The sequence below is a fragment of the Oryctolagus cuniculus genome, chromosome 7 (assembly GCF_051225735.1).
Source record: "Oryctolagus cuniculus isolate XC-2025 breed Fujian yellow rabbit chromosome 7, ASM5122573v1, whole genome shotgun sequence".
NCBI lineage: Eukaryota > Metazoa > Chordata > Mammalia > Lagomorpha > Leporidae > Oryctolagus > Oryctolagus cuniculus.
Window position 1 is genome coordinate 126,580,966 of NC_142873.1, and position 27,697 is coordinate 126,608,662.

General features: G+C 45.3%; 1 protein-coding gene across 3 annotated transcripts; it reads left to right on the forward strand.

The window, feature by feature from the left end:
- The first annotated feature begins 9,627 nt into the window (after positions 1 to 9,627).
- On the forward strand, positions 9,628 to 27,528 carry CYP4A5 (cytochrome P450, family 4, subfamily A, polypeptide 5). Of its 3 annotated transcripts, NM_001170977.1 has the most exon segments (12): positions 9,646 to 9,861; positions 12,911 to 13,052; positions 14,401 to 14,445; positions 14,870 to 14,997; positions 15,821 to 15,948; positions 16,346 to 16,500; positions 17,310 to 17,416; positions 17,509 to 17,699; positions 17,805 to 17,938; positions 18,812 to 18,876; positions 19,013 to 19,089; positions 26,547 to 27,526. In NM_001170977.1, coding segments are annotated over 12 exon segments (1,536 nt in total). In that variant the 5' UTR covers positions 9,646 to 9,666; the 3' UTR covers positions 26,716 to 27,526.
- The last annotated feature ends 169 nt before the right edge of the window (positions 27,529 to 27,697 follow it).

The window sequence follows — 27,697 nt, forward strand, 5'->3', positions numbered from 1 at the left end:
CTTTCACAGACAGGCAGCCTTGCCTTTCCATCCATATTCCTGTTAAGGGGAGGTCCCCATGTGACTGAACTTGTGTGGACAGATCCTCCATCACGTTCTCTTGTACCCCCTTCTCTCGTCTCCCACTTTGGGCCACCTCTTTCGGGTCCTGCCTATGCCATGCACACCTCAGAAGAATCTTACTGGAGAGGGTTTATTTACCCACTGTGCTTCTTTACCACTTCACCTGCCTAGTCACCACTAAGTGGGAGCCAGGACAACCTCTTGTCAAACCCTAGCTTGGAATACCTTCATTTGCTAAGGCTCTTGCCATGCAGGCTCATTGTCAAATCCAGGTCCATTAACTCAAGATTAAAGAGAGGTAGAACAATTATGTTTCTTAATATAGGGGAGCAAAGTGACTGTATTTACCAGGCAGAGGCCCAGTTCCAGCACAACCACCAGTAAAGTGAATGATTATTCCTTGCACTTACTATTCTGATGAGTATATAGCCACGTCACAGGCATGGAAAGCTGAGTGAGCATGGGTAATATGTGCCAATCCCACCCTTACCTTCTTACTCCCTTCCCTGTGGGTTTTCAGTGGGTGTCTGGATACCACAGGCATCAAGAGAGTGTTGAGAGAAATTTCAAATTCGGAGAAATAAGAACTGAGGGACATTTCTGGTTTTATCCTCTCATTCCAGCCAGGAGGCAAACCATCCATGTAGGCATTCCCTTGGAACACATCCATAGATTTTGAGATTCCTTTGACTCCTGAACTTACAGAAAAATGCCTCATCTTTTTCTGCACCACCACCTGGCCTGGGTACAAGCTAGAGGATGGAGAAGTTAACCTAAGTGAGTTGAGGAAAGTGCCAGCTCTCTACTCTGTTTTTGAATTCTGTCTCCTCCTAAATGGCCTCTCGCCTCTTATTCCCTTGCATGTGCTCCAATATGCACTGCATTCTTTTCTGGAGTCTGCAACAGGGTCCTTGCGTCTGTTCTTTAGTGGGCTGCCAGGGCCCTTCAGTTATCCGTGCTTTGTTAAGGGGTTTAATCCCTGGTGGAGGAGAGTTTCGTCAGGTGACCATTGCCCCCATTGCTGTAACTTTGCCCACGGGTTCCTAGGCAAGGATCCATACCCAATAACCTCCAGCTGTTGAACATATATGGATTAATCCATATGACGTAGCCTTGGACTTCTTGAGACACCTTTTGAACTGACTCTTTATCCCTGAGGCTGGTTTGACTGACAGCCCCAGTTAGACACTCCCTGTATTGGCTTTTGGTCTGGGTTTAAGATTATGCTCCCTTTGCACGGCCTCCAGTTTTTCCTCCCTGTAGCCTGCCTCTTCCCAGCTCTTACAGGAGTCTCCTTCTAGGTCCTTGCCCCTGACCCTTAAGTTTAACAATCCCCAAAGACCTATGGGACCGCCCCCCACATATGTCACATAATTTACTTCCCTTTGCACTTGGACCCCACAAAGGGAGCCCTCCCAAGACAACATTACCCTAGGAGATGTCTCCCCCAAGCTACGTGGAATTATGATCAAGATGACTGATCCTTCAAACCAGCAGGCTCGCTGGGTTATCTCTCTCTCCATAATTCCCTCATTCTGTCGCCTCTCAGAGTCTCCTCCTTAGGAACCTCTCTCCATCCAGAGGGTGCCCAGCTGCTCTGACTGATGCTCTCCCCCATGAAGGCTCACAGAGTGGTGAACAACTCAGCAGAGTTCTCATCCGTGGCACACCAGCCCCTGGCCCCCAGTCACTCTTGGGACTTGTAGCTGCTTGAAAACGTGCTTGTTTCAGAGGTAGTCCCAAGTAGCTGACTGTTGACTAGGCATCATTGGCCTAAGGTGTTTTCTTGGGTAAAACAAGCAAACAAAAAACTAGACTCAAATCCTATTTAAAATATAAAGAGATGTCTGCGGTAAATAGTAATCACACGCATGAAATTTTGGTTTAGTTCTAACTGGATGTTAGTTTTAAAAGAATTTCTCTCTTGAATCTAAGATCACCACCTTGAAAAAAAAATTCTTGCTTTGTAACTTGCCAGACTTGCTTTGTGACTTGGTTTAACAGATCCAGATGAAATAGCAACGTAAACAGCAGTCACCTCTTGTCATACACCTTAAGTTGCTTTTTGCAGTTTCTAGTTTATATAACTGATTTCCAGCTAGAATTTTGTAAAAAGGGAATAGAATTCCATATAAATGTAATTTTGACCTTAATTCAGCATCTTAAGTCATCTAGGTGTAATTGCTAAATGTAGATTGGGTAAAGGTAAATGAGACAAATGTGTCTAAATGTAAACTTTGGCACTGTTAGCACCTTATATTCTATGGAAAAACTATCTGGGTTTGTTAACAAACATGTTTTTATGAACTGCTTGAAAGTAACTAACATTGGAATTCAATGTGTTATCTTATTTAGAAATGTTGTCTCAATTTGGAGATTTGGAGATTTTTTTAAAGGGTTATTTCAAAATGTAAATCCCTGAAATCAACAGAAATATTTGGAAACAGTCTATCTAATTTTGAAATCTGTTTTAAAGCTGTGGCATCTTTTTTAATAGTTTATTATTTTTTTTTTAATTTGGTGACTCTCAGCTTTCTAACCAGCTCCAGTAAGCTCTCTTCTCTTCCCTATTTCTGACTCTGTTGAAATTGTTCCAAGTTATGGAATGATTCCATGTGCTAACTCTTATAGTTAAGGTTTTATTTCCAATTTTTGGGATTACCAAAGAGACACTTTACTGTTCTCTACTGTCTGTTAAATTCTGTTTGTTTAAGAAAAGCCGAAGTTTCAAAGAATTATGGTTTGTTTAAATATATCCTTATTCTAAAGCATTTGGGTGATCACTTTATAGCAATGATCAAATGTGGTCTAAATGATGGCACAATGTTAAGGGATCCTATTTCTACCAGATATTGTAAGTCTTCTTGGCACCTCTGACAGGAATTTAAAAAAAAATCAAAGTTCCAAATTATTTGGGCTTTGATATTTCCAGTTGGGCCCTTGGAAATGTCAAAGTATATATCTTTCATCTTGTGGAGACACCAACTAATTAGGCTATTTGGAATGCATTAAAGGTACTGTCAAGATTTGAAGTGGTTGTGGCACAGCAGGTTAATGCCCTAGCCTGAAGCACAAGTATCCCATATGGGTGCCGGTTTGAGATCTGGCTGCTCCACTTCCCATCTAGCTCTCTGCTATGGCCTGGGAAAGCAATACAAGATGGCCCAAGTCCTTGGGCCCCTGCACCTGCGTGGGAGACCCCGAGGAAGCTCCTGGCTCCTGGCTCCGGATCGGTGCAGCTCCGGCCATTGTGGCCAATTGGGGAGTGAACCATCGGAGGGAAGACCTCTCTCTCTCTCTCTCTCTCTCTCTCTGCCTCTCCTCTATCTGTGTAACTCTGAATTTCAAAGAAAGAAAGAAAGAAAGAAAGAAAGAGATATGAAGTGGTGCTAAATGTTAAGGCATGATAATGTAAAATGCCACTGATACAAATGTCCAAAAGTTGCAAAAGCCTAATGATCTTGTTGCGTTGTTATCAGACATGATGGTTATCTTAATGAAAAAGGCCCAGAGGCCTAAAAGGGATAAGTATTTTATAAAATCTCACCAGTTCTTTCAAAAATACTGCATGCAGTAAGCAAATGCCTCTTGTTGGTTAATGAGTTTGTAATTTTAAACATGGTTACTTAAAGTCTTTTGTCATCCACAGTTTTGTATTCTCCTCCAAACACTAAAAATCAAATTTACTGCTCATCAAAATTAAAACAATGTTGGTTCTGTGTTTAAATGTGTCCTCTTTTAGATTCCAAAAGACTTCATTTTCACTGACTTCTATTGCATTCAGTTCTTTGGGACAGTTCTGTAAACACATAAAGCCAATAACGAACTACAGGTTCCAAGCGAGAACCAGTATGATTAATTTAGGTTACTGAGAGCAGGAAGTAAATCTAAATGATTGATGGTAATTTTTTAAAGAGCAGTTCAAGTTTTTAAGTAGGTATTAATGAAACTGCTTTATTGTTCTATCCTGTAATGTAATGTGCTATACATGTGTACGTATTGTATGTCTAGATGGGAAAATTTATTAAGAGCTCTATTTTAATTGGCTTATAGATAAAAGATTGGTCATAAATCTCAACTGCTAAATTAACCCAAAATACTTTTTTTGGTTCACATAACCTAAGTAAATCTCTGTATCAAATGTTTTAAATTTGTTGGTAGAAAGAAACTAAAAATGTTTCATTGACATGTTTGTGCTTGAGTTTACTGGTCAAACAAGTCACACTTGTGTTAAATATTTAGTAACTATTACCAACTACGTGTACTCTTAAAATTTATAGAAGGCACTGAGCCATTTGGTAAATATTTTCATAAGTTGCTATTTGACAGTTAAAATTGCTAAGTTGATAGCAAATTATTGACAGTAAGCCATCTGGGAAGGCTAACTTGTTCCCTCATTTCTCCTCTATTCTCTTTAAGATGGAAAATTGCAGGCCGGCACTGTGGCATAGTGGGTAAAGCCACTGCCTGCAGTGCCAGCATCCCATATGGGGGCCGGTTTGAGTCCTGGCTGCTCTGCTTCCAATCCAGTTCTCTTCTATGGTATGGAAAAACAGTAGAGGATGGCCCAAGTCCTTTTGGCCCTGTGTGGAAGACCCAGAAGAAGCTCCTGGCTCCTGGCTTCAGATGGGCACAGATCCAGCTCTTACAGCCAATTGGAAAGTGAACCAGCAGATGGAAGACCTCTCTCTCTCTCTCTGCCTCTCCTTCTCTCTCTGTGTAACTCTTTCAAATAAATAAATCTTTAAAAAAAATTTTTTAAAAATGGGAAACTGATTATTAGGTCCTCTCTCTGTCTCTGCCTCTCTTTATCTCTCTGTAACTCCTACTTTCAAGTAAATAAATAAAAAGAAAAGGATTAAAAAGGATGAAGAAAACCCCTGAGACATATGGGATATAATGAAATAAATATTTCTATTATAGGGATATCTGAAGAAGAAAAGAAAAAATGCATTGAGAACCTACTGAATTAAATAGCAGTTGAAAGCTTCCTGGCCTTGAAATAGATGTGGACATACAGATGCAGGAATCTGCAAGGGCCCTGACAAGACTCAACCAGGAAAGACCTTCTCCAAGGCATGTTATAGACCAATTGTCAACACCTAAGGACGATGAGAGGATCCTAAAGACAGGCAGAGAAAAAGTCAAATTATGTAGGAAGTAAAACCCATTAGGCTAATAACAGATTTCTCAGCAGAAACCCTATAGGCCAGAAGAAAGCGGAATTGTGTAGTCAATGTCTTGTTAGAATAAACTTCCAACTAGGAATATTATATCCAGCAAAGTTATCCTTTAAAAATCAAGGAAAATAAAGTATTTCTCAGGAAAAAGAAAAACTGGGAGAACTCATTGTCATTAAGCAAGCCTTATTTGAAACCCTTAAGATAGTCTTACATTAGAACTAACCATTGTGGGGGCTGGCGCCACGGTGCAGTAGATTAATCCTCCACCTGCAATGCTGGCATCCCATATGGGTGCCGGTTCTGGTCCTGGCTACTTCCCTTCCAAACTAGCTCTGTGCTGTGGCCTGGGAAAGCAGTAGAAGATGATCCAAGTCCTTGGGCCCCTACACCCATACAGGAGACTAGGAAGAGGCACCTGGCTCCTGGCTTTGGATCGGCGCAGCTCTGGCTGTTGTGGCCATTTGGAGAGTGAACCAATGGAAGGAAGACCTTTCTCTCTGTCTCTCTCCCTCTTACTGTCTGTAACTCTACCTCTCAAATAAATAAACAAAATATTTTTTTTTAAAAAAGAACTAACCATTGTGAAAATGCATGGCAGTAAAAAACTCACCAACAGAGAGATATACAAAGAATAAAGAGAAGAGAATCCAATCTTAACATGACAAAAAGCTACCAAAACACACATTATTTACACAACAGAAACAGAAAAAAAAGGAGGATATATAAAACACTCAATAAGCAACCAAGAAAACGACAGGAGTTAGTTCTTTCTGTAAATATTAACCTTTAATGTGAATGTACTAGATTTCCAAAAGATAAAGTTGGATGAATGGATTTAAAAAAAAAAAAGACCTAGTGATATCTAGTGATATGCTTCCTATGAGAATCTCACTTCACGAGTAAAAATACGTATAAACAGAAAGTGGAGGGTTGGAAAGTTATAGCACACAAATGGAGACCAAAAAGTTGATGAAGTAGCTTTGATCACATCAGATAGAACAGACTTTAATTGCATTTTTATTGCAGTTACGTCTTTCTTTCCTGTTATCTTACAGTGTTCACGTGTGGTTAAGTGATCTCTATACTCGTGCACTCTACTTGCCTATTGTTTCTGTAAGTTTGTTATATAAGGCTACTGCGGGGCTTATGTAAAACTTGTTTGGATTAGAGCAAGCTATTTGAAATGAAAGTAACAACATTGGTGATAAAGATAGGGAAACAAGCAAAAAATGAGAGATACTAATAAAGAACTCCACACTTGTATACTTCAATCCTCTCCATATTTTAACTTTTGATGTTCCAACTTAATTCTTTCTATATCATCTATCTTTTTATATTTTAATGAAGTTATTACTAGTTTTAAAGATTTATTCATTTATTTAAAATGCTGAGTTAGCAAGACTGCCTGAGTTAGAACGCTGGCTGCACTTCTCACCTACGGAGCCACCCTGGACAAGCAGCTGCCCTCTCCGTGCCTCAGAGAGCCCAGGTAGGGTAGAGTTTTTGTGAAAGAATGTAAAATTCTATCTTGTCTTCCCCGGACACGGTCGGAGCCCCCTGAGTGTCAGCAAGTATGGGGTTATGAGCCCAGCTGTAGAGAAGAATTATAGACTCAGAGAAGGGGAGAGTCTCCATGGGGATTCAAGGCCAGATTCTCGGGCTCCAGAGCCCTTCCCTTGCCTCCACTTCCTGCCGCAGGTGAAGGATGGCAGGCAAACGCTAGTGGAGCCAAGGGGCGAAAGTTAGTCTCGGAGTCCACAGCTGGGGGCGGAGGGAGGGCGCAGGGGTGGGAAGTAAACACAGAACTAGACCAGAGGTCAGTGAGATGCTGTGTAAATAGTTGCGTGTCTTTCTCCCTTGGGTTTGGAAAGGGCCTACAATTTAAGGGAAAAAGAAATCTATGCCCAAACAGAGTGTAACAAAACAGGTGCCAAGAGGTGTGACCAAGAGTTGGAGCTGCTGCCTGGGAGGAATGTAGACAGGTGCAAGGGCAGGTCAGGAAGAACACGTGTTTCTGTGGGAGCTGCAGCCAGCAAGGCCACCTGAATTCTCTTCTGCCCTTTCCCCTCTGAATTCCAGGCACTGGATTTGGCCTGGGGTGAACAGTCATTGAAAAAGTCAGGGTGTGTGGTATCGAAACATGCACATACACACTGGAATATTACTCAGCCTTAAAAAGGAGTGAGATGCTATCATTTACATCAAGATAGTTGCAATTGGAGGACATCATGGTGAGCCAAGCAAGCCAGAGACAGAAGGACAAATTTTGCATGTTCTCCCTTATATGTGGGAACTAAAATTTAAACAAATCAAATCGTAAGATGTCAGTTTCATTCATATATATATATATATATATATATATATATATTTGTATTCTAACTTAACCACCACATATCAGAGAAAATATATGATTTTTGTCATTTTGGAACTATTTGCTTATAGCTCTTATCTATATTCCTGTGGGACAGTGGTCTTTCTACTTTTACTTATTGAACATTATGGTTGGTGATGAATTAAGTCTGTGATTATAAAGTAAATTGAAATTATGTTATTGCAAAAATTAAAGGATAAAGGAAAGAAAGAAAGGAAAGAGGGGGAATTGAGGGAGAGAGGGGAGATTAAGGGAGGGAGGGAAGTGCTGGTATCTTCTTAGTATTGTGTCTACAAAGCACATGAGATCTATTCTATTTATATTAATACAATTTTTTTAAAAAAACAAGAAACAGAAACAGAATGAGAAAGAAATGTCTGTGTAGATCAGTTTTGCTGAAACACAATGTTCTCCCCACCTTGTTTGAATCTTTGTCGGGTGTCGTTAGGAGGGAGGCACCGCATGGCTCTGACGGTCTGCGGCCGTGCGGCCGGGACTGCATCGCCGTCAAGTTGGCGCCTTTTCATTTCACTGCTGTTTATGGCCCTTGCCTGCGCTCCTGCTAAACTGTGCTCTTTTGTTTGGTTGTTGAACTCCTTAGTTAGTGCAGCATTAAGCCTTTGACGATCATGTAAATTGAAAATATGCTATCTCAGAGATAAAAAATGATGCCAGTGTGCGGAACTTGCAAGTTGACACATCCTATTCGTCTGCTCTTTCAGACTCTCCAGGGCCGAGTTGAGTCCTGAGCCTCTACCTGGTACTGTCCCCTTGTGGACTCCCGTACTTGTTTTGTTTTAATATTCTTCTTTGCTGGCTGGACATTTTATGCCTTCAATACAGCATTTTCATATCGGGGTCATCAAAATTTCATGGGAAATTGTGTATGAAGAAAAAAGTAGGGGCGGGCATGGCGGCACAGTGCGCTAAGCCGCTGTCTGGCTGCCTGCATCCCATAGCAGAGCACTACTCCGTGCTGCAACCCAGCTCCTTACTAGCGCACCTGAGAGGCAGTGCACACTGGCCCCAACACGTGGGTTCCTGCCACCCATGTGGGAGACTCAGATAGAGTTCCTGGATCCCGGCTTCGAGCAGGGGCACCAGCAGGTAGACAACCTCTCTCTGTGTCTCCCCATTTCTCTGCCCTCTGCCTTTCAAATAAATAAATGAACATTTGTTGTAAAATGAAAAAAAGAAAATATATGCAATGGATTTCAAAAATTTTTGCAACAAAATAAACTTGTGTGTGAATTCTACTTTCCCCCAGCTTTTTGAAGCCCCTCAGTATGTTGTTGCCCTGATTTATTGACTGCTTTTACCCATGAGACTGTGAGGGCAACAAGTGCTTATTGAAGGAATGAATGACTGTAGGAGTGGACAGTTCTATCGGGCTCTGTCGACCTATTAACCGACGTCATGAAAGCAGACACTGAGCCTCAGAGAGGGCAAGTTTCTGGCTGCACAGGCAGTGAGGTTGACCTGGGCCTGCAACCTCCTGAGCTCATGTCCAGTGATCCACCCACTGGCACGGTCACCTGGGTACTAATGGGTTGTGTACTGGCTAAGCCCTGGGGAGGGCTCCAGGGCAGCCAGGTAGGCAGCGTTCGAGCCCCACAGAGAATGATTTGGATCCACCTCAGGTGTCTTCCTCTGAACACATCTCCTCTTTTCTCTGTTCTCAGGGTCTCATCACTGAAGTCAGGGACTCCTGTGACCTTGGTAAGCTAGACTGTGGATTCCCAGAAGTTGTGGTACTAGCACACTGCCTGGCACACAGTAGGTGTTCATTGCATAGTTCTAAGCAATATGGACAGGGGAAAGTGGGTGTGTGCATGGCCGTTGTCACCACCCATTACTAAAGCTTTACTTTCACTGTTGCTCAAGATGGATCCTTTAGGGTTAAACCACTCTGAAAGAGGAGATCCAAACTCTGCCCTCAGCCCTACCCGCCCCTCAAGTGGGTGGGACAAACCTCCCAGGACTTAAGCAAAGTTCCTCACGGGAGTGAGTGACAGAGAAGGTCAGTCACAGGTCCAGAGCCGCTGCACCATGAGCGTGTCTGCACTGAGCCCCACCCGGCTCCCGGGCAGCCTCTCCGGGCTCCTCCAAGTGGCGGCCCTGCTGGGCCTGCTCCTGCTGCTGCTCAAGGCAGCTCAGCTCTACCTGCGCCGCCAGTGGCTGCTCAGAGCCCTCCAGCAGTTCCCGTGCCCGCCCTTCCACTGGCTCCTGGGGCACAGCCGAGAGGTAGGAAGGAGCGGGACAGGGACCGGGAGGCAGGGGTGGCCGGGGCTCTCAGAACCCAGTTATCAGGGTCCCAGGACACAGGCGCACACGCCACGAGGGGACGCTCAGACTGCCTCTCATCCCTGGCCTCGTCCTAGCAATGGGGACCTCCCAGTCTCGCCGGCATCCTGTCCTGCTGTGACCCAGGCCTGTCACACACTCCCTCCTCCTACACACCTGTCCTCCATTTTGGCAGCCCTGCACTTGAAGAGCAAGGACTTTTTCTGAGTCCCCAACACCCCCCACCCCACTGAGCCTCTCCACATCCGCGCCCAGCAGCTGCAGCTGTTCTCAAAGAATTAGGCTTCTAGAAGTTTCCCTCTCCCTGTCACTCAGTGCCATCCTCTGTGCCCGGCCCTGAACACTCACAGGGACAGAGACATCAGTTGATGGAATCGTTCCTCTGTGGGGTCACACTGTGTGGAGGGCATGGGGGTCTCAGAAGGAGAGGACACAGGAAGAGCTCACTGCCAGGTGGGTGGCTCGTGTCAGCTGTAGAGAAACAAAGAGCTCAATTTGCCTGAGCTCTGGAATTTTCCAGAATGGGAATTCATGAAGGGGACAGTGTGCTCTGTCTTCCAGGCCAGGAGTATCGAATCACACATTAAACAGGGCCTGTCCCCGCCCAGCTCTCCTGCAGCACCCTTTGAACTGTGAGCTTCTTGCACATGTGCCTCTCTATGCCCAATGCCCAGCACACAGTCAGGCACAGGGGCTCAACTCAGGTGTATGGAGTGACCGGAAAGAGGAAGGGGGCAAGTCAAGGGATTGGGAAGGCCAGCACATCCCCACCCCGGCCCTGCCACCTGTGGACAGGGAACACAGAAGCAGGCATGGGGACAGACGGTGAGGGTCACACAGGGTGGGAGAGACTGTGTAGAAAACAAGTTTAAGGCAGGCGCTGTGGCTCGCTTGGCTAATCCTCTGCCTGCAGTGCCACACCCTGGGTTCTAGTCCCGATTGGGGCGCCAGATTCTGTCCCGGTTGCTCCTCTTCCAGGCCAGCTCTCTGCTGTGGCCAGGGAGTGCAGTGGAGGATGGCCCAAGTGCTTGGGCCCTGCACCCCATGGGAGACCAGGAGAAGTACCTGGCTCCTGCCATCGGATCAGCGCGGTGCGCCGGCCACAGCGCACTGGCCGCAGCGGCCATTGTGGGATGAACCAACGGAAAAAGGAAGACCTTTCTCTCTGTCTCTCTCTCTTCACTGTCCACTCTGCCTGTCAAAAAAAAAAAACAACACACGTTTAGGAGGTGGCCAGTGCAGAGATGACATCTCTCGGTTCATAGAGAAGGCCGAAGGAACATCAGCAGAGTGGAGCCCCAGACAGTAAGTGAAATCACATCACAGCCCCGCACAGAGGATCCTCAGCCCCTCTCCCTCTCATCCCCTCTTCCTGTCCTCTTCCGCATTAACTTCTCCACTATCCTCCCTGCCTGTCTGTGCATTCCAGCCTCTGGGTCTCTGCTTACCTTGGGCTCTTGGCCTGGAGGAACCTTGTCCCTCGATTCTCTTGCCTAGGCCCAGCCCCAAGCCGCCTTCCCCAGGCAGTCCTTCTGGCTCTCCTAGGAATGGAAGCGGTAGCTCCTGTTCCTGTGACTGGTCCTTCTCACAGGAAACAGCAGTGCTAACCTAACTCGGGCCTTTTCCTCAGTGTTCTGGGAGGCTCATCTGACTCATCTTGGTCACCCAAGAGCTCCTTAGTAAATGGTGACACAATCAGTGAATGAGCACTTCTGAGTCAGGTCCCCCTCCAAAGCTTCCCAGGTGCTTGGGCTTCCTTCCATCTCAATCGCAATGTCTTCTACTGCGTGGCCTCCCAAGCTTCCTGCCTGCCCGACTGGACTGCAAGCCCCATGCTCTATCCTGACCCAGTGCTTGGCACACAGTAGGTGCTTGGGAAGCACGACCCAGAGCAGGGCCAGCTTGCTCAGGGCTGGCGACAATGGTTGCCAGAGATGTGGGCACAGATTGGCTACAGCAGGCAGTTGCTTTGAGTTCTGCAGAAGCAGCTGAACTGAAAAGAGCTGACTACACAGAATATCTCTAGGAGCAATGTGTGTGAGGATTCCAGATGGGGTAAAGCTAAGCTGAGTGTTGAAAGCTTGGTGGTGGCGGGGGGTGGGGTGGGGTGGGGGGGGTGAGGGCGTGGCTCCACGGCAGAGAGGAGGGGCAGTCCAGGCTGAGGGAGGAACCTGTGCAGAGGCATGGCTGTGGAGTCAGGAGAACAGCAGTAGCCTGAGGGATGAAACAAATGGATCACGTGGAACTGCCAGCAAGGAGGAGGAAAGACCAGAGGTGCCAGAAAGCAATAGGCTTGTGTTCCACATTGAGGAATTTCGAAAGATGACACTAGACTGTGGGGAGCTTACAAGATTCTTTTCAATGAAAAATGAAACTGAGAGTAGGAAACCCAAAATCTCAAAATCATAGAGCATACTATTTTGATAGTTATGCACCCAAACTTCCTGCTATAAATCCATGGATATTCAGCATGTAGAATAACATGCACACTGTTTCTACTTATTCTTTTTTTTTTCTCTCAGCCAAAGACATCCCAAATACTATTTCATCTTAATAAATATGTGCGTGTATGCAATAATAATATTGAAACTACCAGAACCAGCATGATAAAATAAACCTAATGGATAAATTTAGAAATTTTAACATCATCTATTTTGCTTTCTATATGAACTGAGTTAACTGCCTCCCAAATCACAACAAGTTGTCATAGCTGTTATCCGTTGAAATAGTTGTACTAGTGTTTTCCCAGAATTTTTTTGGCAACACTCAGGCAGCACTGAAGGAAGGCTCATAGCTCTGTCCAACAGCGGGGACAGAATCTGGCCTTAGGTCAAGTTCTGGGGGGCCAATTCATCAGAAACAGCTCCAAAACCCTCACTTCTGCTGACAGATCCAGACTGCCTCCCATGGTCATCCCACCCATCACTCTCATTAAAAAGAATAGAACTAAATGAAGATTTGCATCAATTTGTCCTTCCCTTGGGTACAGTTCCAGATGAACCAGGAGCTTCAACAGATTCTGAAATGGGTAGAGAAGTTCCCAAGAGCCTGTCCTCACTGGATAGGGGGCAACAAAGTCCGAGTCCAGCTCTACGACCCGGACTACATGAAGGTGATCCTGGGGAGATCAGGTGAGAGAAATACTCCTATTACACCTGGAGCAGCCCTTCACTCTTGAGTATGTGCCTTAGGGAATGGAAAATTCCAGAAGATAGTGGCAATGAAGGAGAAATTGTGAACCCTCCACCAGCTCTCCAATAAGCTCATGATCCAGCCTAAGGACGAGATATTTAATTACATTTCAATGTTGAAAACAACTATGTGGGGCTGAATTTATTTTTTTTAAAGATTTTTTTTTTTTGAAAGACAGAGTTACAGAGAGAGGTAGAGACACACAGAGAGAAGTCTTCCATCCACTGATTCACTCCCCAGATGGCCGCAATGGCTGGAGCTGTGTTATCCGAAGCCAGGATCCAGGAGTTTCTTCCAGGTCTCCCAAGCAGGTGCAGGGGCCCAAGGACTTGGGCCATCTTCCACAGCTTTCCCAGGCCACAGCAGAGAGCTGGATTGGAAGAGGACAGCTGGGACTAGAACCAGCGCCCATATGGGATGCCAGTGCTTTAGGCCAGGGCTTTAACCCACTGCAATACAGCGCCAGCCCTGGGGCTGAATTTCTTATCCCCACACCCCTCTTTTATTGTTCTTTGTTGTTTTTTTTTTTTTTTTTTTTTTTTTTTTTTTTTTTTTTGACAGGCAGAGTGGACAGTGAGAGAGAGAGACAGAAAGGTCTTCCTTTTGCCGTTGGTTCACCCTCCAATGGCCGCCGCGGCCGGCGCACCGCGCTGATCCGATGGCAGGAGCCAGGAGCCAGGTGCTTATCCTGGTCTCCCATGGGGTGCAGGGCCCAAGCACCTGGGCCATCCTCCACTGCACTCCCTGGCCACAGCAGAGGGCTGGCCTGGAAGAGGGGCAACCGGGACAGAATCCGGCACCCCGACCGGGACTAGAACCCGGTGTGCCGGTGTCGCAGGCGGAGGATTAGCCTAGTGAGCCGCGGCGCCGGCCTGTTCTTTGTTTTGCAAATAGATTGAGGTGATCTTTTATGTAAATTGCCCTAGTTCTCAAAATTAATTTCATATCCACACTGCCTTGAGTTTGGAACTTCCAACTGTTGGCTGCCCTGGCAGGCTTTGTTGTCTTATTCTTTGGGACAGAAGACAAAGCCCGAGTTTCCCGCAAACTTATCCTGCTGGTCCTGTGGGTGCTTGCTGCTGGTGCCCTGAGTCTGCCTTCTTGAGCACAATGGATTATCAGGACAAGATAGAAAGGGATGGGAGGCAAATGGGGAGTGAGTGGAACCAACTCCTAAATGCCAATCATCAGAATTGGTGGCAGCCCATGGTCTGAACCACAGCTACTTAGAGGGCTGCTCTATTTGCTTGTGGCCAGTTTCCTATAAAGCCCTTACTTATCTTTCAGATCCAAAGTCTCGTGGTTCCTACACATTTGTGGCTCCCTGGATTGGTACGTACATCTAAACCGGGACTGCATGCACTTGCCAATTAGCTTTGCCAAAGAGCTATCTCTTTGGCTCAAGAAAAAATCATTAAGTCTCATTTTTCTTCTTCTAGACAGATACCTGCCCCTTGCTAACCTTGATGGGAGCCCCCATGAGGCTCAGCTCATTCCACAGCACTTCTCAGTTCTCTCGAGACGTTCTCAGCCCAACATGTATGACCCTCACCTGACACAGCTCTGGTCAATCTTTCATTCACATATATCAGCCCCGCAGGGAAATTCATATTCGTGTAATGCCCTGTGCCTTTCCTGCCACTTTTCAGGATATCTCACCATCTGGGTTTTCCTCACCTGTTCCTCCCAAATTATCCTGAAAGGTCTCTAAGATCTAGTCTCCTAACACACATCCACACACCCATCTCTTATCCAGGGTACGGTCTGCTCCTGCTGAACGGGCAGCCATGGTTCCAGCACCGGCGCATGCTCACCCCAGCCTTCCACTACGACATCCTGAAGCCCTACGTGGGGCTCATGGTGGACTCCGTCCAAATCATGCTGGTGAGCCCATCTCTCCCTCTTACCTCCAACACTCACTCCCAGCAACTCCCCTCCCAAGAACTGGTGTCCCTCACGGACAGCCATCAGACACAGAGGAAACTCTCTTAGACCATTACTGTGAGAAGATGGTCCCCCAAAGTGGGTGGGGCAGTGAGGACAAGGCATAGACACACAGATCCCTCTCTTCCCACTTCCAAGTCTTCAGCACAGACGACTGGAGGAACAGTCATTCCCACTGCACAGCCGGGCAGTCTGTTGCTGTCTGAGTTGGGGAACAGCAGTGTCAGTGGTAGGGGAAAACCCCAGGATGTCACTGCACAGGCTCTGGCTTGGGACCCAGGTCATCCAAGCGCATTTGAAGTGAAATAGACACCAGATCTACATTTATGAGTCCTACCTGCCATACCGTCTCCTCTCATCAGAACTCTGGTTTCTCACCCAGCTGTGCCCAGCAAATGTTTGATGGATGAAAGGGATTGAAATCTCTGATCTTCGCCCATTAGGATTCCCTGAGGCTTTCTTCTCTCTTGGCAAATGCAATTGTCCCCAAACACTGAGTCCTACCAGTGCCTCACGACTAGCTAAGTATCAGAACATCAACATCACTCTACTTCCTGTCACCTTAAGGAAAAACATCTCACAAACCAAAGTCATAACAGAATCTCAGAATTCGTGTAGAACATTAGGAGCATTTACGTTTACCTTTGACTGAAAAGTTTGTAAGAAAAATATCACTCCTCTCTGGAGACGCAGGAACAGAGCCCAGCTTACCATGAGCAGAATTCATGGGACAATCAAGAAGCTCAATGCCCTTCGCCCACAGGACAAATGGGAGCAGCTGGTCAGCCAGGACTCCTCCCTGGAGGTCTTCCAAGACATCTCCCTGATGACCCTGGACACCATCATGAAGTGCGCCTTCAGCTACCAGGGCAGCGTCCAGCTGGACAGCAGGTCCGTGATGACCTCCACCAGCAGGGTCCTTGTGCTCACCATCAGTGTGCCCACACCTGCCAGCCAGCTGGGGGTGGGAGGGACTTGCATGCTCACCTCCACAAAAGGCAAGACGCTGACCTAGCGCACACCAAGCTCTAACTGCAGACCAGATTGCCCCTGCTTCAACCGCGGATCCCTGAATCCCCACCCCCAACACCCCCAGCCAGCACAGGTGAAAGCCTGCCTCTCCTGCCATCCTACAGAGGCCCCAGGGTCACAAGGACTGCAAACAGGAGTGGTGTGTGTCTCCACGCTGCCTGTCCCCAGTGTGGGGAGGAATCTCCTCCCAGAGCCCCACTCTGCCTGCAGATCAGAGGCCCCTCCACTCTGACCTCGTCCACGTCCTCTCCCTCAGGAATTCCCAGTCCTACATCCAGGCTGTTGGGGACCTGAACAACTTGGTGTTTGCCCGGGTGAGGAACATCTTTCACCAGAGCGACTTCCTGTACAGGCTGAGCCCTGAAGGCCGCTTGTCCCACCGTGCCTGCCAGCTCGCCCACGAGCACACAGGTGCTGCCTCCTCCTCCTCCTGTGTCCCCTCCTTGAGCGAGCACTGCATAAAGGAGCCAATCCCGACTCCCCAGGCAGAGGCAGGCCCCCTGACTCCCCGTAGGAGCTGGGAACTTCCTCGGTTCAGGGGTTGGGATCTGAGATGCTGGGGTGCCAGGTGCTTGGCAGGGCTTCCTGGGTCATCACATTGGTGATGGATGGATGAGGCCCCAACCCAGCAACATCCAGCTGTGGCTCCTGGCCTGTGCTAACACAGGGAGGCCTGCCCGGCCCCACAGGAGGCTGGAGGGAGGATGCTGGGGCAAAGTGAGTCAGACGACCTCTGGAGACACATCCTTTATCCAAGTGTCTGGGACAGAGTCTCACCTCCATTACAAATGCAGCTTCCTGTTAGTGCAACCGAGAGACAGCAAATGATGGCCCAAGTACATGGATCCCTGCCATGCACGTGGGAGACCCAGATGGAGTTCCTAGCTCCGGGCTTCAGCCTGGCCCAATCACAGTTGTTACAGGCATCTGGGGAGTAAAGCAGCAGAAGGAAGATCTCTCTCGTCTCTCTCTCTCTCTCTCTCACTCACATGTACAAGTGCACACAACAAACACACACACACACACACCCTCACTCGCTTTCTCTGTTACTCTTTCAAATAAAGAAAGAGAAAATGCTGCTGCCTGCCCATGTGTCACACAGTCACTCGTCTCCACACCCACACTGACCTCTCAGGGGACTGGCATTGGGGCGGGTAGGAGGGGGGCTTTTGGGAATGATGTAGCTCTCAGCTGCTCCGGTACCCACTGCTCTGGGACAGACCGAGTGATCCAGCAGAGAAAGGCTCAGCTGCAGCAGGAGGGGGAGCTGGAGAAGGTCAGGAGGAAGAGGCGCTTGGACTTCCTGGACGTCCTCCTCTTTGCCAAGGTCAGTGTGTGCAGGGCAGGCCCGAGCTTGGCCTGGAAGCACAGAGCCAGGGACAGAACCCGTGCCCTCTCTCCCACTGTGGCCTCCCCCAGATGGAGAACGGGAGCAGCCTGTCCGACCAGGACCTCCGCGCCGAGGTGGACACGTTCATGTTCGAGGGCCACGACACCACGGCCAGCGGCATCTCCTGGATCTTCTATGCCCTGGCCACGCACCCCGAGCATCAGCACCGGTGCCGCGAGGAGATCCAGGGCCTCCTGGGGGACGGAGTCTCCATCACCTGGTGAGTGAGAGCCCAGGGGGCGGTGGGGGAGGGCCCTGCCTGTCTGGGAGGGGAAGCCCTGGGGGGCCCAGCCCTGCCTCCTCCTCTGCCTGGGCTTTGTTTCAGGGAGCACCTGGACCAGATGCCCTACACCACCATGTGCATCAAGGAGGCGATGAGACTCTACCCACCAGTGCCAGCTATTAGTAGAGACCTTAGCTCACCTGTCACCTTCCCTGATGGACGCTCCCTCCCCAAGGGTATGACCTTCCCACCCTCACTCACCTAAGCACTCATTGGGGACACAGGAAGATTGGAATACAGCCATGCATCCTCATTCCTGAATCTCTGCTTCTCCTTTCCTTGTCATCGTAATCGACGCTTACTTGGTAATTTGGATGACGTGCAGGAAGTGCTTGACATGGAGCTTAAACTCATCGAAATCTCACTGTATAGGTGCGCCTCTGACAGTATTGTGGGCTTGTAGCGTGAACAGGAGATGTGGAGGCCTGTAGAGAAAATCTGCTCAGGGAGCGAGAGAAGTGTTTTTTCCTAATGGTCCTGGTGTATAAAGGAGATCAGGGGACCCTATGTCAGCTTCACTTTTGGTTCAGTCTGTGAGGAGCCCTCTGGTTGATAACAGAGCCGCTGATGACCAGAGCTTGGTCCAGCTGCTGTAGAAAGCCCCTGTTGGCATACCTGCCATTGGTTCTGACCCCAGCCCCGGCACATCTTAGGTGCTTCATCCTTGGCAAGGCATGCATTTTTGTGAGACCGAGCTACCTCTACAAAATAGCATGAGCAGTTGTCTTCTTAAGGGATGCTTGTGAATACTGAGTTAATGTATGTTGTCCAACAGCTCAGGGAAAGTATTTGATCAGTGTCAGTTTTCACTTTAGTGACTTCCAACAGTGAGCTTCCTATTGTTTCTTGCTTCTCATTCCTGGGTTCACGGTTTCTGCTCCTCATCTGTGCTCAGTTGCTTTGTCAAGCCCACCCCACCCATCTGTTAGAGGATTAGCTTGTACAAAGTGAGGATTTGTGGCACCCACATCTTTAGCGCATGCAGGAGCCCTGCTGGCCGAGGGAGTGGGATCTTACCCCCTTGTCTCTGTCTGCTACCTGCCCTACAGGTTTCACAGTCACACTCTCCATTTATGGCCTTCACCACAACCCGAATGTGTGGCCAAACCCAGAGGTACGAGGGCCCCTGGGAGGGCAGGGGGTGGTCTCTCAGGGGCATCTCCTCTGGCTCCCACTTCCTGTCCCCTTGTGGGTCACAAGCAGCAACTTAACACCCCCCCAACCCGTCCTGGCCCTGGTGCTCTCCACAGGTGTTCGACCCTTCCCGCTTCGCACCGGGTTCTGCTCGCCACAGCCACGCTTTCCTGCCCTTCTCAGGGGGAGCACGGTGAGCATCCCATGTTTGGTCGTGGGGAGGGGAAGGGGGGAGAGTTCTGGGCACATCTCCAATGTTTGTGCCCTCCTATGTTCTTTTTTTTTTTTTTTTTTTTTTTTTTTTTTTTTTTTTTGACAGGTAGAGTTACAGACAGTGAGAGAGAGAGAGAGACAGAGAGAAAGGTCTTCCTTCTGTTGGTTCACCCCTCAAATGGCCACTACGGCCAGCGCTGCACCAATCCAAAGCAAGGAGCCAGGTGCTTCCTCCTGGTCTCCTATGCGGTTGCAGGGGCCCAAGCACTTGGGCCATCCTCCACTGCCTTCCTAGGCCGCAGCAGAGAGCTGGCCTGGAAGAGGAGCAGCTGGGACTAGAACCGGCACCCATATGGGATGCCGGCGCCGCAGGTGGAAGATTAACCAAGTGAGCCATGGCACCGGCCCCCTCTCCTGTGTTCTTATGTAGGATCTTCAGACCTGGCCCATTTTGTTAGTGTCTGTGAGAAGGAAGCCTTATATGGGTGTTTGTGTACAAGAGAGAGGTGGCATTTCATAGCCTAGCACGGAGATGTTGACACATTGCCCTTCCCTGCGGCCATCCAAAATTCAGCGTCACTAGGCTTCCAGAGTTCAGTACATTCTGGGGATGTCCTCACTGTGGGAGCGAGACTTAGATAGTCTCGGGTATACTAAACATTAGTTGTTACACTTCTCAATTTCCAGGATTTATAAGGGGTGGATTTATTCCCTTCCACACATTCTCGATTCAGCCCACTGCCCTTTCTACTTAACTTGTTAATCCTCCAGTGGCTGAACCAAAGGATTGATTTACAAGTGTTTGTTGTCCAGTATCTTTGCGTGCCCTAAGTTTCAGTCCCATACTTGCAAGTTTACTGTATTCCTTTGTAGAAAGGGTCCCACCAATGTGTCAGTCTGGTATGTTTTGTGTTCTATTCTGAGACAAGTTTCACTGCATGTTAATATTCAAATATCTATGCCTACTTCCCTGCTTGGCAGAAATCTGTATTGTGGAGTGGGATCTCTGTACCACTCTCCCATTCCACTTAGTCTAACATGGACAAAAATGGGGGCAGTAGAATGCTCAGAAAACACTGGTGCGTAAAATATGAAACACGCTTGAAATTGCTGATGATCTGGTAGCACACTCTGAATTGACTGCTCCAAACGCCCACAAGGACTGAGGGAATCCTCCAGTGAGATATGATTGCCATAAACTGCAGAAGGACTTAGTAGAAACCAGATTTTTCTGAGTCCATAATTCTGAGATTTCTTTAAACAGTAACTCAGCTTGCATTGAGCAGGCTGTGAGCAAATTGCTTGTTCAAAATTATTTCTTCAGAATTTGATTTATTTCAAGGTTGAGAACCTCCCCATAAGAATTGTCTGCAAATGGTGCTGTAGTCAATAGAGGACAGTGGTGTGTTAGGTACTGCAATTTCTAGTGCAGAGCTGATACCATCAGAATACATTGTTCATTTTTTCCCTTTTTCTTTATTTTTAAAATTTAATTTGAGATACAATGTGATAATTCAATACATGTTTTCAATGTGTGATGATTAAATCAAATTAGCTAGCATTTCCATCGGATAAAACATTTTAACATTTTTATCAACATATAATAATAAATACTGATGTAGCAATAAATACATATATTATGCACTGTTAAAATTAGACTAACATTTCCATTTCCTTATTAGTATTCTATGTTTGCACTCCATTCCTCTATTTATTTAAAAGCTATCTAGGAAGTGGCTGTAAGCTGTAGTGAACACTAGAATTTATTTTTCTGTTTTTGTACCATTATCCAATCTCCCTCTGTCCCCTTCAGACGACCTTTTCCAACCTCTAGTAATCACTATTCTACACTAGTTGGTTTTAGCTTTCTCATATGAGACAGAACATGGGGGTGTTTGTCTTTCTGTGCCTGACTCACTTCCCTTGACATGATGGACAAGATCTTGGCCCATCCATTGGCTACAAACAATAGAATATCCTATTTCTTATGCCTGAATAGTATCCCACTGTGTATATATACAACACACCTTTTGTACATTTAAACTTTGATGGATAATTGATTTCACATCTTAAGTAGTTTGCAGTAATGCAACAATAAACATGGGCCTGCAAGTATCTCTTTGAATCTTTGATTTCACTTCCTTTGGAGATATGTATACACAAAAGGGATAGCTACATCATAAGGTAGCTCTATTTTCAGTTTTCTGAGGAACCTCCATACTGCTGTCCCTATTGGCTCTACTAGTCTACATTCCCACCAGCAATATAAATGAGCTCCTTTTCCTCCACATCCACACCAGCATTTGCTATTTTTTGTCTTTTTGATACTAGCCATTTTGACTGCAGTGAAATAATATACATTGTGCCTTCAATTTTTATTTTCCTACCAATTCAAGATATTGAGCATTTTTTTTTTCATTTATTCCTTGGCCATTTGAATTTCTTCTTTTGAGAACAGCCTATTCATATCATTTGTTCACTTAATTGGATTACTTGCTTTTCTCATTTTTTGTTTATTTCTTTAATGTTTTCTGGATATTGATCCTTTGTCAGATAAATAGTTTCCAAAAATCCTTTCTCATCTATAGGTTGTCTGTTCACTTCATTGTTTTCTTGGTTGGGCACAATCTTCCTTGTTTGATCTAATCACATTCATCTATTTTTGCTTTTGTTCCCTATGCTTTTCAGGTCCTATTCAAAAAACTCATTGCCTGTGTCAATGTCTGGAAATGTTTCTGCTGTGTTTCTTCTGGTAGTTTCATAGTTTCATGTCTTACAATCTAGGACTTTGATCCACTTTGAGTTGATATTTTTTAATTTTTAAAAATATATTTGTTTTTTAAATTTTCACAGACTACACCAATTTTACATATTTTGGGGGTATTATGTGATGTTTTGTTACATGTATGCATTGTGTAATGTCCAATTAACATATATTTACCTTTTCAAATATTTAACATCTCTTTATAGTAAAAACATTCAAAATCCTATCTCCTAGTTTTTAGTAGAGAAATATGTAGTACACTAACATTATCTGTAGATACTCTATGATACAAGAGAACCCCAAAGCATCTTACAGCTGCCTAGCTATACCGAGTGCCCATAAGTCAACCTTTCTCCATCTTCTCTCCCCAGTTTTCTTCTCCAGTTGCTGGTAATCATTATATTTTAAATTCTATAAGATCGCCTATTTTTTAGGCTCCACGGATGATTGAGATCATGAATATTTGTTTCTCTGTACTTGACTTTTTTGGCTTGACATAATGACCTCAACTTCCATCCATGTTGCTGGAAATGACAAGATTTCACTCTTTTATGGTTGTGTAATATCTCATTATGCATATGTATCACATTTTGTTCATTCATCACTGGATGGACACTTCAGCTGTTTCCATTTATTGGCTATTGTGAATAGTGCTGCAGTAAGCATCAAAGTGCACCTATCTCTCAAACAGATAAATTTGTGAATATATGCCTTGGAGTGGGATTGCTGGATCATAGGGCAGTTTTATTTTTAGTTTACTGAGGAACAGCCATCTATTTTCCACAATGGCTGTACTTAAAATATTCCTACCAACAGTGTGCGAATGTTCGCTTTTCTCCACATCCTCACCAACGCTGGTTATCTTTTGCCTTGCTGATACTAATCAATCTTAGTAGAATGAGGTGCCATCTCATTGCAGCTTTGAATGGTCTTTCCCTGATGATTAGTGTTGCTGAGCATCTTCTCATGTACCTGTTGGTCATTAGTGTGTTTTGTTTTGCAAAATGTATGTTTAGATCAATTGCTTATTTTTAAATTAGATTATTTGAGTTTTTTGCCTTTGAGTTGTTTGAGCTCCTCATATATTCTGTATATTAACACCTTGCCAAATGTGTAGCTTGCCAATATTTTCTCCCATTCTGTAGCCTGTCTCTTCAATCTTTTGGCTGTTTCCTTTGCTGTGCAGAAATTCCATTTGTCTATTTTTGCTTTTATATCCTGTGATTTGGGGATCTGATCTAGAAATTCTTGTCTGTTCAAATGTTCTGAGGCATTTTCCCTATGTTTTCTTCCAGAAGTTTCAATGTTTCAGGTCTCACATTTGGTACTTTAATCCATTTGGTTAACATGACAAGAGATAGAGAACTAGTCTCCTTCTTCTGCATGTGGGTATCCAATTTTTCCAGCATCATTTATTTAAAAAACTACCCTTTTCCCAAATATATGTTATCATATTTGTTAAAGAAGACTTGCCTATAGATATATGAGCTTGTTTCTAAGGCCTCTATTCTGTTCCCTTGATCTGTGGATATGTTTTTATACCAATACTCTGCTAGTTTAGTTATGTAGCTTTGTAATATATTTTAAAATCAGGTGATGTAATGCATCCTGCTTTGTTCTTTTTGTTCTTGATTGCTTTGGCTATTCAGGGTCTTTTGTGCTGTTTCCATAGTTCTGTGAAAAATGAAATTGGATTTTGGATAGGGGTTGAGTGGTATGCACATTTTAGTGATATTGATTCCTATCCATGAACATGGGCTGTCTTTCCATTTCTTTGTATCCTCTTCAATTTGTTTCATTGTGATTCACAATCTTCATTGCAGGGATCTTTTACCTCTTTTGTTGAATTTATTATTGGATATTTAATTTTATTTTTTGTAGATATTTGAAATGGGATTTTTTTCTTAATTTCTTTTACAGATGATTTACCACTGGTGTATAACAACACCACTAATTTTTTCCATTGACTTTTTATCTTGCAATTTTGCTAACTTTGACTATTAGTTCTGGTAGACTTTTAGTTGGGTCTTTAAGATTTTCTATATGTAAGATCATGTCATCTGCAAAGAATGACATTTTGATTTACTCCTTTCCAATTAGGATGCCTTTTTTTTTTTTCTCATCTAATTGCTCTGGCTAGGATATCCAACACTATGTTGAATAAAAATGGTGAAAGTGACTATCCTTGTCCTGTTCCAGATCTTAAAGAGAACACCTTCAGGTTTTTTTTTTTTTTTGGCATTCAACATGATGTTAGCTATTATTGTTAGTATGTTAGCATTTTAGATGTTTTTCTTAAATATGGCCTTCAGTATGTTGAGATATGTTCCTTCTGTGCCTCATTTGGTCAGATTTTTTATCATGAAGCTATGTTGAATTTTATCAAATAGCTTTTCTGTGTCTATTGAGATGATCATATGAATTTTTGTCTTTCTTTCTGTCAACCTATTGTATCACATTTATTAATTTGCATATGTTGAACCATCCTTGCATCATTGGGTTGAACCCCTTTTGTTCCTGGAAAGTAGTCTTTTTAATGTGCTATTGGATTCAATTTGCTAGTATTTTATTGAGTTTTTTTGCATCTATGTTCATCAAGGATATTTTCCTGTAGCTTTCTTTCTTTGTTGTATCTTTATCTGGTTTTGGTATCAAGGTAATGCTGGTCTCAAAAAACGAATTTGGAAATATTCCTTCCTCTTCTATTTTTTGATTATTTTAAAATGATTGGGGTTAATTCTTTAAATGTTGGTAGAATTCAAGAGTGGAACCATATGGTCCTGGGCTTTCCTTTGATGGAAAGATTTTTAATTGCTGATTCAATCTCACTACTCATTATTGGTCTATTTAGGTATTCTTTTTCCTTATAATTCAATCTTTGTAAGGTATATATGTCTGAAAGCATGTCTATATTTTCAGGGTATTGAATTTGCTGCCATATAGTTATTCATAGTAATCTAACAATGCATTTTATTATGTGATATGTTATAATTTCTTCATTTCCATTATTTGTATTTGAATCTTAACCCTTTTTTGCTTGGTTAGCCTATCTAAGGTTTAATCAATTTCATGTATATTTTCAGTAAACAAGCTCTTTTTGTGCAGTGATACTTATATTGTCTTTTTTAGTTTCTATGTTGATTATTTGTGCTCTGCATTTTATTGTGTCTTTCCTTGTCAAATTTGGGTTTGATTTGCTCGTGTTTTTCTAGTTCTTTAAAGTGAAGTGATAGTTGTTTATTTGGGATTTTCTGAGTTTTTTTGTGGGCACTTATTGCTATAAACTTCCCTGTTAGTAGAGCTTTTGCTATATCCCATAGGTTTTGATAAGTTATGTTTCCATCTTCATTCATCTCAAGAAATTTTAAAATTTCTTTCTTAATTTCCTCCTTGGCTTATTTGCTGTTGTCGTTCTTCTCTGTGGAGGAGGAAGTGGACACTGGGAATGACTATTTAGCCATTTGGGAAAATCTCATTTTTTTGTAAATTCAATGAACTTCATTAAAGTGTAAAAGTATTTAGTGAGCCTATCTAAGCCTGGAATTAATAGAATACAGACAAAAAATACTGTCAATGCCTATAAAAAGATCAAAGTAAAAAATCTATTGTACAGAAACAGATACCAACTCACCAGGCAGATGCCAATCCTTGCTTCCTTCTCTCACACACTCATTCCTTTCTTGAGATGCTTCATGGAATCATCCATGTTCTTTGCACTGACCTGGACAAAGCACAAATGATGCCTTAGGAGACCATGATGGAGAGGGACAACTAGCAGAGGGATGGGGCCAGCAGGTCATTGGCCTGAGCCCTGAGGAAGTGGCAGAGAGAGGAGGAGGAGGGATAGCATTCTGACAACAGAAAGTGAGCCAGAGAGAGAAGGTGGACAGGTAAGAGGTGGGTGAGCAACAGCCCACAGAGAGTTTGATGCACTTGAGGCATGTGGATGCTGTCTCGCCTGCTTGGGAAACGTTGGAGGATCTGAGCTGGTTAGGGATTTAGTGCAGGGGGGAGAGAGAGATGGACATTAGAGAATTCCATTGAGGAGGCTGAGGCAAGGCAAGAAAGGGGCACTACTGGAGTAGAATTAGAAGGCAAGGATACTGTTGGACTTAGGAGGAGATGGAGAGGCAGAAGCCTGGACCACTGAGTGGCCAATGGGGCTTTGGCTGGAGGGTCCCCGACCTCTTTACCCTCCAGGAGCTTCTCCATGGCAGTCTGGTTCCCTCTAAGTAACTCAGTTCTTGTGGCTCCCTGGAGGGTGACCCCCTGATACCATGGCCTACCCTTGCATGTGCCCTGAGTGGTGACCTCCGCAGTGGGGTGATGTGTGTCGAGGGAGTGAACTAATAGTGATGAACTCTTTGAAATATTTCTGTGATTAGAAGCTGTCCCTTAGAGCACCAGCTCTGTCCTAAAAGGAATTTCCTGCTACTGAGAGGAGAAACGACATCGGGGCAAGCCCTGGAAAGTAGTAGGCTTTATCCAGGTCAGGACAGTGTGACAGATGCTTGGGGAAGAGGTGTGGGGGAGGAGAGAAGTCAGGCTGGACCACGTGAAGGGGGGCCTCTGAATGATCAGACCTGCCCTGGGGCTTGGGGACCAATGTCTTCCCAGCTCAGAGGAAGGGGGCCTAAGGCTGCTTCTCATTTCACTGTCCCTTCCTGTCCCAGGAACTGCATTGGGAAGCAATTTGCCATGAACGAGCTGAAGGTGGCTGTGGCCCTGACCCTGCTGCGCTTCGAGCTGCTGCCGGATCCCACCAGGATCCCCAAGCCTACAGCACGACTTGTGCTGAAGTCCAACAATGGGATCCACCTGCGTCTGAGGAAGCTCCACTAACCCTGCTGGGGACACGGATGAGAACTGGGAGCCTCCTGACTGAATGCCCATCTTCCTGCCCCATTTTCCTGGGCTTTGCATATCTGACCGCATCCTGCTTTCCATATGCCCACCTGAGCTTCTTCCACCTGAGTCTGCACAGCCTCCTATCCTCCAGGTTGATCCTCCAAGTTGCCAACGTGCTTGCCAGCCTACCTGCCTGTATCCCTGAATGTCCACATAACCTCAATCACTGCCCACCCCTCAGCTTACTTTTCCTTCACCTGTTTCTCCCTTGTTCCTGCTTGTATCTTCCTGGTTGTCTTTTCTACCACTGCTATCATCAATTATCACAACACCATTGGCTCTCAGTGACGTAAATTTAGTCTCCTGTGGTTTTGAAGATCATAAATCTGGAATGAGTTTTGCTGGTTCACAGCTAGTGTGTTGAAAAGACTCCATGCCTCCAGGGCTCTGGGTGAGACTTTTCTTAAATTTTCCTTTATCCAGAGCTGCATTCTTTGCATCCCATGGCTTCTGAATCTTCCTTCTTATTCAAATACAGCAGCATCTTCAAATCTCTCTACTTCTGTCTTTGTACTAGCTTCTCCATTCTAAGGATGCTGGTAATTACATTATGCATCTCCTAGGACAAGGACTTAGACATCACTGGAAGACATTTTTTTCTGCCCAGCACCATCCCTTCCTCACTGCCATGTGACATATCCAGCAATATCTTCCCTCCATGGCGCATGTCTTTATTGCCGGCATTCACACTAACCTCTCTGTGTATTCTCTTCCCTGGAATAAAATCCCCAAGTTGTTTGTAACACACATCTTCTCCTGGGTAGAGATAGAAGGAAGAGAAGGGGGATGAAGAGTGTAAACAGATGAGGTCACAAGTGGCTTCTGAGGAAGGAGAGAGAGGTGATGACTGCCCTGTGGTGCCAGGACCCCATCCAGACCTGACGTGACCTAGCTGCCTCCATGTAACTTCATACAT

Bases quoted from the DNA above. Each gene is read 5' to 3' on its own strand.
- CYP4A5 (XM_089336680.1), top strand. From the start codon at position 14,920: ATGCTCACCCCAGCCTTCCACTACGACATCCTGAAGCCCTACGTGGGG. The intron at 15,949-16,345 runs GTCCGTGATGAC...CCTCTCCCTCAG, and splicing joins AGCGTCCAGCTGGACAGCAG to GAATTCCCAGTCCTACATCC. The intron at 17,939-18,811 runs GTATGACCTTCC...CCTGCCCTACAG, and splicing joins TGGACGCTCCCTCCCCAAGG to GTTTCACAGTCACACTCTCC.